The 12,957-nt window shown below is 35.5% G+C and overlaps 1 protein-coding gene across 6 annotated transcripts in view; it reads right to left on the reverse strand.

Annotated features, from left to right (window-relative positions):
- Nucleotides 1–12,957, reverse strand: part of KAT6A (lysine acetyltransferase 6A) — a 117,400-nt gene that overhangs the window by 17,290 nt on the left and 87,153 nt on the right. For all 6 annotated transcript variants that reach the window (XM_036250222.1, XM_036250223.1, XM_036250220.1 and 3 more), the window contains 3 exons: nt 10,435–10,550; nt 2,073–2,214; nt 356–517 (listed from right to left, as the gene is read on the reverse strand). In XM_036250222.1, coding sequence (XP_036106115.1) covers nt 356–517; nt 2,073–2,214; nt 10,435–10,550 — 420 coding nt within the window. The remainder of the gene's footprint in view (nt 1–355; nt 518–2,072; nt 2,215–10,434; nt 10,551–12,957) is intronic.

Below are 12,957 nucleotides of genomic sequence, written 5' to 3' on the forward strand. Positions count from 1 at the left end.
TGAGTATAACCAATAGTTCATGTTCCTAGGAGAGTATATACAGTCTGTTGAATGTTACTAGGCACTTTCTAGCACTTGGTATGTTTCTAAATGTTCCTTCTAAGTTTCTTTTCTAAAAAGCTAGATGGCCCTGGCCAGTCTGGCTCAGCGGTTGGAACATCGGCCTGTGGACCAGAGAGTCCCGGTTCGGTTCCCGCTAAGGGCATGTACCAAAATAAATAAATAAAATGAATAAAAAGCTAGATGGCACACAGAAGGACCTGCATGTACCTCGTAGTGTCTCCTAATGAGAACCAGTAAAGATTGTTTCAGATTTACATATGAATTCAAACAAATTTTAAGCCAATATACTTACTTTAGAAAAGTAGCCCACAAGGTGGCAGCCCTTGACATCATTCTGTGTTAGTACATAAAAAAGAAATGGCTCCACATCATAATAAAGTGTTTTGTGATCGAGAAACAACTTTGCCAAGAGACAGAGGTTCTGACAATAAATGGTACTCACATTCCCATCAACCTAGAGGAAAATAATAGAACAAAATGATCAGCAGAGTGTCTCTTTAGTTCCAGAATAATACAAGACAGTTACAAGCACCTCTGAGTATCCATAGTCCAGCCTCAGAGAAGCTGTCAGTGATCAGAGCACACTGGAACCTGGAAGCTATCCCTTGAAACAGCAGGATTACAGTACCTGCTGTTTTAAGACAATTGAGTATGTATATAAAATACTGTATTCAACAAAGCACAAATAGCTAGATAAGAAGGTGATGGCCATTTTTAAAATAGTACTTCTTGCTTTTATAACAAGATTGACTGCAGGAACTATTCAGATGGCAAGCTAATCTGTTTCCTTTAGAAAAAGTATTTAATATAACAGATCTAAACACAACCGCTTCTAAAATACATATGTAAATAAAACACAGTATATCTATAATCTAATCTGTGCTAGCAGTCAGAAGTAATGTTGTCTGACAGCCATGATCAGATTTATCCCCAAATAAAGCTATTGAGGGAGATTTAACTAAGCAGGTTCCCTGGCAACCTGACAAATGAGATATTTCTTGGACTCGGGTTGGTCAAGATCAGGAGCACTAGGCTACGTCACTTCTGACACCCTGTGTTCTTGGAGTTGCTAGAGCTTGCTCTTGTATGAAAGTGCCAACTGATGCCCACATTAAACCGCTAAACCATTGGCATTTAAAGACTAAAACCTCTTCAACAATTTTAGTAATTTAATATTACTTCTTTTAAAAAACACACCAATATATGCTTAAATTCAGAAACAATCTGCTCTTAGGTATTCTGAAACAATACTGTATACCACAGCCTTTCCCCTTCCCCTCTTCCCCCAGAGTGAAGTGCTTCTCTATTCCTCAACTAAAATAAAGGCTTAGGAAAGATCAACAAAGTAAGAGACTAAGTAGATCCTAACAATCTGAAATTTTATCATCTAGAATTCTAGTAATGTAAATTCTAGTAATTAACAGAACTGAGCATATGGCAGATAATACTTGTCAATCAAACCACAAAAGTGAGGATCAAGAAATTAAATACCACTAACAACACAGAATAATAATAAACATAGCATAAGTCATATCATCATGATTAAGTCAGGAAAATATATTAAAATTTACTACTGCTATTTAAATATACCTCTACAAAATACTCCTTTATTTAGAACAAGAGAAATCTTTTAAATACCACAGTTCATAGATTCTGAGACAAAATTTAATCACCTCTAAACATACGTAAAACCAGTTGGCATTCTATAATTAAATGGAGTCTCATAAATCATTAACAGTACTTTTTCCTTCTTAATGGTACATAAAATAGTAAGATTTATAATTGATCATTAATTTAATAAAATACAGAATCATTTATTCTGAGATCAAGCTTGTGAACTTGGTACCATTTGTATTGGCCTAATTCTGTTTCTCATATAGAATTATCAGAATAGTGAGTGAACAACAGTAAAATAACATTTCCCAAAAAAATCAAGTTGCACGATTAGATACGGTACAGGTGGCACTATATTTGAAATAGATAGGACAACTACTAAACATCTACTTTACCTCAAAGACAGATATGTTATTCTTTCTGTAAATCTCATTGGCAGGAGGATGGAACCAACCACATTTCTTCATGTGCTGCTGTAGAATAGTTCTACTTTTCATATATTTTAGACAGAATTCACAAAGATACAACTTAGGTAGCCTATAAACAATAATTAAACAAACAAAAAGAGCTTTATTTTTTATAAGACTTTGAACTTTCACAACAATTCTTTTTTGACTCTCATTACTACACAAGTAAAAAGGTAAAGATTGTATCATTAACCCCATTAATCAAATGAAAAAAAAGATAAAACTAATCTGGGTGACAGTATCCAACCAATTAATAGCAGGGTAGCAAGCATAAGAAATCAAGTCATCAAATTCCATGTTCTTCCTATTACTAAATACTTTTCAGTCTTTTAAAAAGTTACCCCTTTAACAGATACAAAAATATCTCACATTCTCTCCTCCTTGATAATCTCCAATTAGTAGAAAATAAAGTCTATATTCAGAACACACCAATAAGTGAAGATTTTGTCAAGCTATACATTCGCTCCTCCTTCATTTGATCATTCATTCATACACTAATATCAGAAAATAAACATTTGTTGAAATATTTACTGTGTCAGGCCCTGTGCTAAGTACACTAGGTATACAGTGCTGAGTGAAATGGACATACAGTGGATATTACAAAAACAGATTTTATATTTATTTTTAAGTATAAAATTATAATACAGAATATGTTTTTTCAAGTTAGGACACACTACAGTACCTCTTTCTTGCACCCTTGAAATCCTGGCTTTCCCATTGGTTACATATCACATTCAATTCTGTAACTCAAAAGTCTATTACGCAACAAGTGAAATAAAAGTTCAAATTATTCTTCCAGATGTTCTTTGTTATTTCAAATTTATTCAACAGTCTTGCTATTTTAGCAGTAATTTAACAGGACTTCCTTATAATGTCCCTTTAATGAGGAGCTAGGCAATCAAGTTAAGTGATCAGATTGGTTCTTAAAGAAATGGGAGGAACATAACCTAAATTAAAAACCAGCAGTTTTTATACCTATTTTAGTCTGAATCCAGAAGGCCACATGGCTCTTTTATTATAAAATACACAATTCTTGTAACCCCTGCATCCTGAACTGGTCATGCCCTGGTAATCTGAGATCTGATACTATCATTAAAACTGTATATGAAAAATACTGAATGATATGACGACAAAAAATATAATCCAAATAAATTACTGTATCTTCTCTCATATAAATTAGTATTGAGGCTAAAGGAAATTTTAAAAACTCATTAATTTAGTTGCTATCAGTTTGGATAGCTAGCTTTAAAAAGATTATCCTGGAATTAAAGAAAAAGTAGATTAACACACACAAATGTTTGATTTGTTAAAGTGCGAAGGCCATAACTATTTTTTTCAAGTTCTACTTCAGAAGTAGCTTTCAAAGCATAATTATTTTTTTAAAAAACATTTAACATTCAACTAAACCCTCTCCAAAGGTGTATTTATAGAACACCAGTCCTGTATGCACTAAGTGTTTCATGCTAAAATAAGGGTGGGAAAGGGCATGTAATTTTTTTCCTTCTCTTTTGGGGATTCACATTAATTCTTCCTATATAATCTCACATCTTATTTTTAAACTGCCATTCAGCACACTAAAAGCTTCCAAAGAACTGTTGAAGGATAATATTTCCAAATGTCTATAATATGTAATACTGTTTTCCAAAATCTCTAATATTAGCCAAACCAAAACAACATAAAATTATACATTAGTACAAAACTTATTCTAAAATAAAATACTGCGTAAAACAAATGACGGACATTATAAATTAAAGTCAAGAAGCAAGAGCCAAGAACATGGAAAAGAAAGGTTCTCTAGGCTACTTTGTTTAGTTCTTTGCAGGTGGTCTCAAACCCCACTGCTCATAAAGGAATGGCAGCAGGATAAATAGCTTTTTCCTTCTTTACCATCAGAACTAAAAAAAATCTCAAAATGAAATGGCCCCAACTGTAAACAGCATCATCTAATCTGAGCACTAGATGTATTAACTGAGTCTCAAAGGTGGCCCCCAACTGCCATACTGTCTTCCTGAATATCTGGATTTTGAATAATGTCTTCTTAAAAGGAAGGTAGAAGAATGAAGTTCTCCCTACCCAAATGTAATTCATGCCATCCCACCCCACCCCTGCCACTATTCTACTTACCGTTATTTACCTGTGCTAAATTCTCCATGAGCAATTGTTTTAACTTGTTGCAACATGAAGATACAGAAGAATCTTTGGGTACAGTTTTACTTTGAGAGGTAAACATTACAACTAAATATTACCCACAATGTGAATCTGAAAAACCTAAACAAAATTCTGTGCTTTATGAAGGGGGGGGGGGGGGGAGAAATGAAAGGGAAGGAAGGAAATGCTGAAGGAAAGAAAGGAAGAAAAAACCAGTGACAGGCCACTAAACTTTCTCTAGATTATGGTAAAGATAAATGTCAACTTTAAAAGCATCGAATTAAACTTTTAGGTCTCAGTATAGGGGCATGAAAATAAAATAGAATTTATTTCCTAAGGTCTATGGGAGAAGGCATAATTTTTTTAAAAGCTATATTAAGTAAGTACGTTGTTCAAGACAACATCAGAAAAAATGAAATCTCTGAGAAAATTAGTGCCAAGTCTTATCAGGTAAATTATGGTTTCATGTTATTTCTTTGGAATAACAAGATGTAAGCCTTTTATTGATGAGTAAAAACAAAACAAAACTAGCAAATCTTATAATATGAAAAATAATAAAGTAAAAGCAAGCAGCAGCATCTACTTCATTCCAATTCATTCTTGCTGAAAACATTTTAAAAGCCTTTTACTTTATTATAATCAAGCCCAGGGGAATGACCTTGCTAGTATAAAGGGAATCATCTGATAAAACTCTCAAAAAAAAAACCAAAGTGTTTTTCTAGTAATAGTACAAATGGTTATAGTTCTGTCATTGAAAAAAATACATCACCTAGAATGAACCTTAGATCACAGGAAATAAAGTGTAGTTATGGAGACTATGAATACTCCTAGACCTAGAAAATATTGCTGGATGCTGCTTTTTGTCATCTTCCTGGCAGCACCTGGTACTTTATTATCAAATAAGGTTATGGTTCCACTAATCAACTTCATTATGGGGTATAGCCTCCACACTTGAAATTTAATCTAAAGTCAGCCACTATGTTGAAATGACCTCCCCAGCCTGTGAAGTGAAGACTGAGCTGTAGCTGTGCGTTTTGGAAGCACTGCTTCCCTTACTTCTACAATGATGCAAATATTCTCCCCAGAAATTCCTACTTACCCAAGATAATAGCAGTTTATATGGCTTTCATAATAGGTCAACTTAAAGTAAAATTTTAGTACCATAATAAAAATTATAACAAATATCACCTGAGTCAAAGGTAATGGTACAAGCTACATAAGATCAATCTAGAAAGAGATGCTATATGGAATAGTGCAAGAACAGTGGTTAAAGGTTATCGCTATGTGGAAGAGAAAAGTGGTTCTGCCACTTTAAACTGTATGGTCTTAAATAAGTTTGCTGGGCCTTGGTCCATAAAACAAAGATGGCAATATCCACCTCACAGAATTATTCCAGAGATGTTTAGTCCAGTACCCACCTCAACAAATGGTAACTAGAGCTATTATTTATAATTAATACTATGAATACTTTTATTCTCCTTTCATCCATTTTACTCCATCATTTAGTGGTCATCCAAAGACTTTAAGAATGCTGTTCTTCAAAATATGCTGACAGACAAAACAGACCCAGAGACATGGAAGTAGGGAACAGACTGACAAATCTCAGAAGGAAGGGGAGTGGGAGGTGGGAAGAGATAAACCAAAGAACTTACATACATATATGCATAACCAATGGACATAGACAACAGTGCTATGAAAGCATGGGAGTAGGGAGGAGGGTGTCAATGGGGAAACAAGGAGGAACATCTGTAATACTTTCAACAATAAAGATTTAAAAAAGAAAGAAACAAAACAAAAAGAATGCTGTTCTTCAGTAATGGGGCTGTACATAATCTATGCAACGAATCAAGTCAGGAACAGGATAAAAAAGATTGAATAAACTTCCTAAAAGCTACTCAATTATGTGACAATCTGCCTACTTAGGATCTCAATATGATCTGTAGCGAAGATGTTATTATGAAGCTAAGCTCAGGAGCAGAGGATATCCCATGATTACTGTTACTCCTGCCTACAGCCCACCTCCATCATGTTTTTAATGGGAGAGTGAAGCTCACTATAAACCTACCAAATGTGAGCATTTCATGGCCCTGTTATAGATAATTCAGGGTTCAAACTCTGATTTATACTCTTCAATGTCAGATACATATCTCAGTGACAAAAAACAAACAACAAAACAGGAGAAAGCAAAACTAGATGCAAGATTACTTAATATACAATGCACATACAAATGTTTGATATTATGGGAGATAATGCATAATCCCACTTTCCAAAAAAATTTTCCTTTTTTCTTCTTGTGATCTTTTTGTTTGCACCAACTGTCCTCTTTTTACATGCTTTGAGATTTACAAATTTTAAAAAAGTGTTTAAAACTGCCCTGGCCAGTTTGGCTCAGCAGTTCGAGTGTCAGCCTGTAGACCAATGAGTCTCGGGTTCAATTCTGGTCAAGGACATGCACCTCAGTTGTGGTTCTTCCCTGGCCCTGGTTGGGATCCTGCGGGAGGCAGCCAGTCGATGTCTCTGTCTCTGTCTTGGTCTCTCACGTCCCCACCCCCAAGTCTATCTGGAGATAAATAGAAAAATATCCTTGGGTGAGGATTTAAAAATAAATAAATAAATGCCTGGCCAGTGTGGCTCAGTGGTTGAGCATCGACTCATGCACCAAGAGGTCACCAGTTCGATTCTTGGTGAGGGCACATGCGCAGGTTGTGGGCCCAATCCCCAGTGGGGGGCATGCAGGAGGCGGCCAATCAATGTCCTCTCTCATCGATGTTTTTCTCTGCCTCCTTCTCCCTTTCTCTCTCTCTAAAATCAATAAAGGGAAAAAAAAGTGTTTAAAACCTTTAATAAAAAATAATTTGGCACAGAATAATAAAGTCATTAATAAAGTAAGGATACAGAATTATTATTTGGAAAACACAGTATCTCTAAACATTTCAGTCAACTCAAGTTTAAAAGAACTCAAATAATACAAGCCAAAACTCTTTTAAATAGCTATATAATTTTTTTTTTAAATGTAACCAAGAGAATTATGAATACCTAGAAAAAAGTCACAATTACTAAATAACCTATTAAACTGCAGACTATTTTCTGATAAAAATTTCAGGGAAACCTCCACAATAGATAAGAAAATGTATAGAAATGTCTAAAATTCTATTTATAGTTGATGAATTTTTACAGCTCCTGTCCTATTGCTGCTTTCTATTATTCCTATTATATTTTTTTTGTTATTTATATATTCCTTCGCTGATAACCAATTCCCTATCTGATTAGGAAATCAGGTTCAATCAGGCTTTAGCAATAATCTCATCAAAACAAAATGTAACACTCTTTTTTGTTTTTTTAAATCTTCACCCAAGGATATTTTTCCATTTATCTTCAGATATAGTGGGAAGGAGGGAGGAAGAAAAGGGAAAGAAGCATTGATGTGAGACAGACACATTGACTGGTTTGCCTCCTGCATGACCCCGACCAGGGCCGGGGACTGAACCGCAACCAAGGTACCCTTGACCAGAATTGAACCTGAGACTCTGCTCCGCAGGCCAACACTCTAAGCACCGAGCCAAACTGGCAAGGGCAAAATGCAACATTCTTAATGAAGATTTTTAATATCCTAGAAGACAAAGCTTCATGGTTCAATGCTTGTCAATTCTCTTGATAAGGAAATGCTGAGGCTGACTTTATTTCCATTACTGAGTCAAATGATTTCCTCTCTTCCCCTTGACTAGAAGAGACAAGGTGACTATGGCATCAATCTATCTGTACCACAATCCCTGAAACAGTTGATACACACGTCGAACAAGCTTTCTTTTCTAAGTTGAGCACTCTTGTAATGTGCATAGTTTTTGCAAAGAGCTCACTAAAAAATGGTGATATTTGATTTTAAACCTGATGAAGAAATTAATACATTCAGCATATTTCTTGACCATACAGCATCTTGACTTCAGAACTCCCGAGGAGTAAATAAATTGTCTTGAATACCTGAATTCTGTAGGTAGTTAAGAAATGCCCCACCCTCTTCTAACATATATATATATTTAATCTTCTTTTAAAATATATAATCTTCTTTTAACAAACTCAGACTGTTATTATTCCATAATATAAATAGAATGCTGTTTTAAAGGTTTACCACAGTGTTTAGGGCTAACAGACCCTGTAATAAATGGCTCTCAATTGCTATTTTAATGATCTTGTGTGTTAGTTTCCTGGAATTCTGCTTTCTCTTCTGTTTTACGTCTGTTTGTTGTCACTGAGGTCTGTGTCGGTAATAACAACATTCTTACTCCTATTTTTCTACTTCTACTAGACTTGGAAACTAGAGAGCAATTTATATGAAAAGAAAATGTAAAAAAAAAAAAAAAAAAATACTGAGTTTTAGTTTTTTAGCAAATATACTAGCCTATTCCCAGCTTCCTGGAAATAACCCATGTTAAAGCACTCTGTATAATATAAGGCACTAAATGAATAAATGTTGTTATAATTATTTTTGCTAATATTGTGGACAAGCAATGTTACTAGATAGGCAAAAAGTCATACAATAAATACTTTGAATATGTGTTTAACCCACAGAACATCATAAGTTATTATTCCTTACAACAACCTGCTAAAAAGGAAACTGTAATTTACAGATTAAAGAGACCATTAATGTAACTGCTACACTTCAAATGATAAATGTCTTTAGTTTTTTTTTACCAAATCTTATTTTCAACTCTTTTAATTTAAACCATAAAGAAAAAAAATAATAATTATTGAGCACTTACCATTTTCCAAGTGATTTACATGTTTTAACCCTTGCAATGTTCACAACAAACCCTGTTAAGTCAGTACTATTATCCCCATTTTAAAGATTAGGAAACTGAGGTACAAAATTGTTCGGTAACTTCCAAGGGCAGTTTATAAATGTCAGAGTTGAGTTATGAAAAAATTTGGCTTTACTAAGCATATTGCCTCATCCCAAAAAGCTGGAGACTGATCAATTTTTATATCTAGAAACCTAAGCTATTTATATATAATTTAATACCACCTGTCCAATTATTTCTGGGAAAACAAAACATTATGTTTGTTAAATTATAAAAATGTAGATAAAAGGTTCCTCACTGAAACTTTATTTATACATAAGTATAAGCATATTTCTCTTTTAATTCTTCTTTTTCTTTTTTTAAAATCTGCCTTGCCAAAGCAAGGCCACCAAAAATTTGGTTGCCTCCCACACAAAAAAAAATGGGAGAGAGAGAACATAATTCTTAATATAAAGGCAAATTTGTCTTAAAAAAAAAAATGTTCCCCTTTCGTTCAGACCATGTGTCAGGTTTCCAATTTTATCTTACTTTTTTAAATATGTTTTTTTTTTTAAAAAAAAGATAGAAACATTGATGTGAGAAACACTGAATGGCTGCCTTCTGCACGACCCCTATTTGGGAACGAGCCACAACCAGGGCATGTGCCCTGACCTGGAATCAAACCAGGACAAATCTAAAGCCAACTGGGATTAAGTGGCTGCCAAAGTATGCTGCTATTAAGGACATTTAAAAGTCACCAGTTTCGCCTGACCAGTGTGACTCAGTGGTTGAAAGCAGACCCATGCACCAAGAGGTCACTGGTTCAATTCCCTGTCAGGACCATGCCCAGGTTGCGGACTTAATCCCCAATAGGGAGCATGCAGAAAGCAACCAATCGATGGTTCTCTCTCATATCAATGTTTCTATCTCCCCCTCTCTCTAAAAATCAATAAAAATATATTTTTTTAAAAAGCCACCAGTTGCCCTGGCCAGTTTGACTCAGCAGTTAGAGCATCGGCCTGCACTCCAGAGAGATCCTGGTTCGGTTCCTGCTAAGGGCATGTATTTCGGTTGCAGTTTGTCCCAGCCCTAGTTGGGTTGTGCGGGTGGCAGCCACTCGATGTGTCCCTTTCACGTTGATGTTTCTCTCTCTCTCTCTCTCTCTCTCTCTCTCTCTCTCTCTCTCTCCCTGTCCTGCTCTATCTGAATAAAAAATGGAAAAATGTCCTTGGGTGAGAATAAAAAAAAAAGCCACCAGTTTCCCCAAATGTAAAAGATGAAATAGACTAACATGTCCCCAGGATCCCTTCTAGTGCTGAAGTTCTATGAATTTAAAAACAGAAGGTAAACGGTGTCTCAAAACATACCTTGAGTATTCTTGAGGATATGGGGAAGAGTACCAGGTGTGAATTTCATACTTCCCAAACTCAATGACAGAGGGACAGCGGACTTGTGGATCAGGGGGACCAGTCACTCCAACTTTCTGTGCAGGCAAAAAATATATTACAAAATTTAGACAAATTAAGTACAGTGAGATAGATAACAAAACAAATAAAACCTAACCAAAAAAAACCCATTCTGAATCTAAATGTTGTCTTCTTAGAATTCCACAGGTGAACAAACAAAGCCAAGAACAAGCTAACAAGAGTTTTGAAATAAGTTGCATTATTTCTTAAATAGAGCACCCAAATAAAGGGAAAAAAATGCTAATAAACCTTAGAACCTAATACAGTTGGTGTCACTGGATTTCCATGTTGAATAATACTGTGAATACTTGCCTCAACTAAACTTATGCCCTTAATGACTTAGTCGTTAAGAGAAACTGCTGGCATTTGGGGATATAAGATAAAGAATCATTTGTAACAAGTGGGGAGGAGGTGCCCTGGCCGGTTTGGCTGAGTAGTAGCATGTCAGCTCACAGACCAATGAGTCACAGGTTTGATTCCAGCCAAGAGCACGTACCTCAGTTGCAATTTGTTCCTGGCCCTGATTGGGGTCCTGCAGGAGGCAACCAGTCGATGTGTTCCTCTCACATCAATGTTTCTCTCTCTCCCTCTCTTTCCCTTCCACGCTATCTGAAGAAAAATAGAAAAATTTCCTCAGGTGAAGATTAAGAAAAAACAAAAAACAAGTGGGGAGGAGGAATGCTGCACACCTGCCAAGGTCATATAGTGTGTCAACTGACAATAGAAACAACCTACTGAACATAGACACACATACAGACCAAACTGATTTTTGGATTTGGGAAAGTAGATACTTAAGAACCATAGAAAAAGATATGGCAAAACAAGTATCAAAAGGATCTTCAATTCATTTTACACTGTACCTAAAACTCCCTTCATTAGTAACTCTTTACAGATTTGACCAAAGACAAAAAATACTCTGCTATACACATAATGTTATCCATTTTATCTACCTTGTATTTATAATAAAATCAATGTCTATGCTCGCATCCATGCAATAATGTGAATAACTCCACTTTCTAAAAAGAATAACTTGTAAAGCCGTTATGACTTCCACATCAGCAATTCCAATATAAGCCATTGTTAAGAACTACAAAGATCAGGTTTTAAAACCTTAAATTCCAGGTTATTTGCTCTATACCCAATACAGCAACATATTCATATATGCATACAGCCCAAGTGTGTGTATATTATATATATAATACATGTGTATGTATATACATATTTATCATGGACATTCTATAAACATTAACTAACTTAAGAAAAAGACAGGCCCCAGCAAGGTGGCTCAGTTGTTCGGAGCATCAGCCCAGGCACCAAAATGGCTACAGATTCGATTCCCAGTTGAGGCATGTATCTATGTCGCAGGGTGCATACAGAAGGCAACTGATCAATATTTCTCTCTCACACCCCTCTCTCCGCTCCCCCCTCGTCCTCTGTCTCGAAAATCGATAAACAGATCCTCGAGTGAAGATTAAAAATGTAAATAAAAAAAAGAAAAAGACTGTATAAGTCCCTTGTTAGAGCCCATAGACAGACACCCAGATAGACAGGCACGTATACACACAAACACACACACACACACACACACCCCTCTACAAAACTGAAAAGATCAGAGATTTTTTAATTCACTTTTTTAATAGAAATTCACTTATGGAAGATGCCTCTTCACCACAACTCATTTGAACACTCTCCCTGGTCTTTCTAACAGTTTTCTTCTTTTATAAAAAACCAAGGGACTTATCTCAGGTTTCATACTGGAATACAGCCAGGTGAAACCTCAACCTCTTCCTTAGTCACCTCAAAACAAAAGACAAACATCTATTAAGTTGGATGAATTGTGTTATGGTGCAAAGGCATACTGGGGATCTTCCAAAGGCAAAAATTAAATAAAGAAATAGACAAGACAGGGTTAAAATAAGATTTTTTCATTTCTCAAAACCAAAACAGAACTTTGTAGGTTTTAAAAACATTGTTCTTTAAACTACATCACAGAATCAAGTATACTAATTCATAAAGTAGTATCTTTTAACCTATCTTCACAGCTCAAAATAACAAGAACAGTAGTATAAAAAATATCATAATAAACAAAAACTGGAAACTAGATCTAATTTCCTGAGCCAAGGATCATACAGGAAGCACAAAAATAGAAAACATGCACCTGCTGTAGCACTGCCTGTTGTTTGCGATCTTTCCCATCAGCAGCCCATCGCTCTTCCAGGTAGATGCCTGATGTGAAATTGGGTATCCAGTTCCAGTATAATTGCTTGCACATCACCGCAAATAAGAGAGTCTGTGTAAAACTAGACTCACAGCAGATTTCCCCACTCTCTCACCTACCCTCACCTTTGTGCACTGTAAAATGTTCTGGCGCATGCGCTCATCCACCTCTGTCCTTCACCACCTCCAATTCCCTGGTGAAAGTTT

Source organism: Molossus molossus, unplaced genomic scaffold (genome assembly GCF_014108415.1).
Source record: "Molossus molossus isolate mMolMol1 unplaced genomic scaffold, mMolMol1.p scaffold_m16_p_9, whole genome shotgun sequence".
NCBI classification, from domain to species: domain Eukaryota; kingdom Metazoa; phylum Chordata; class Mammalia; order Chiroptera; family Molossidae; genus Molossus; species Molossus molossus.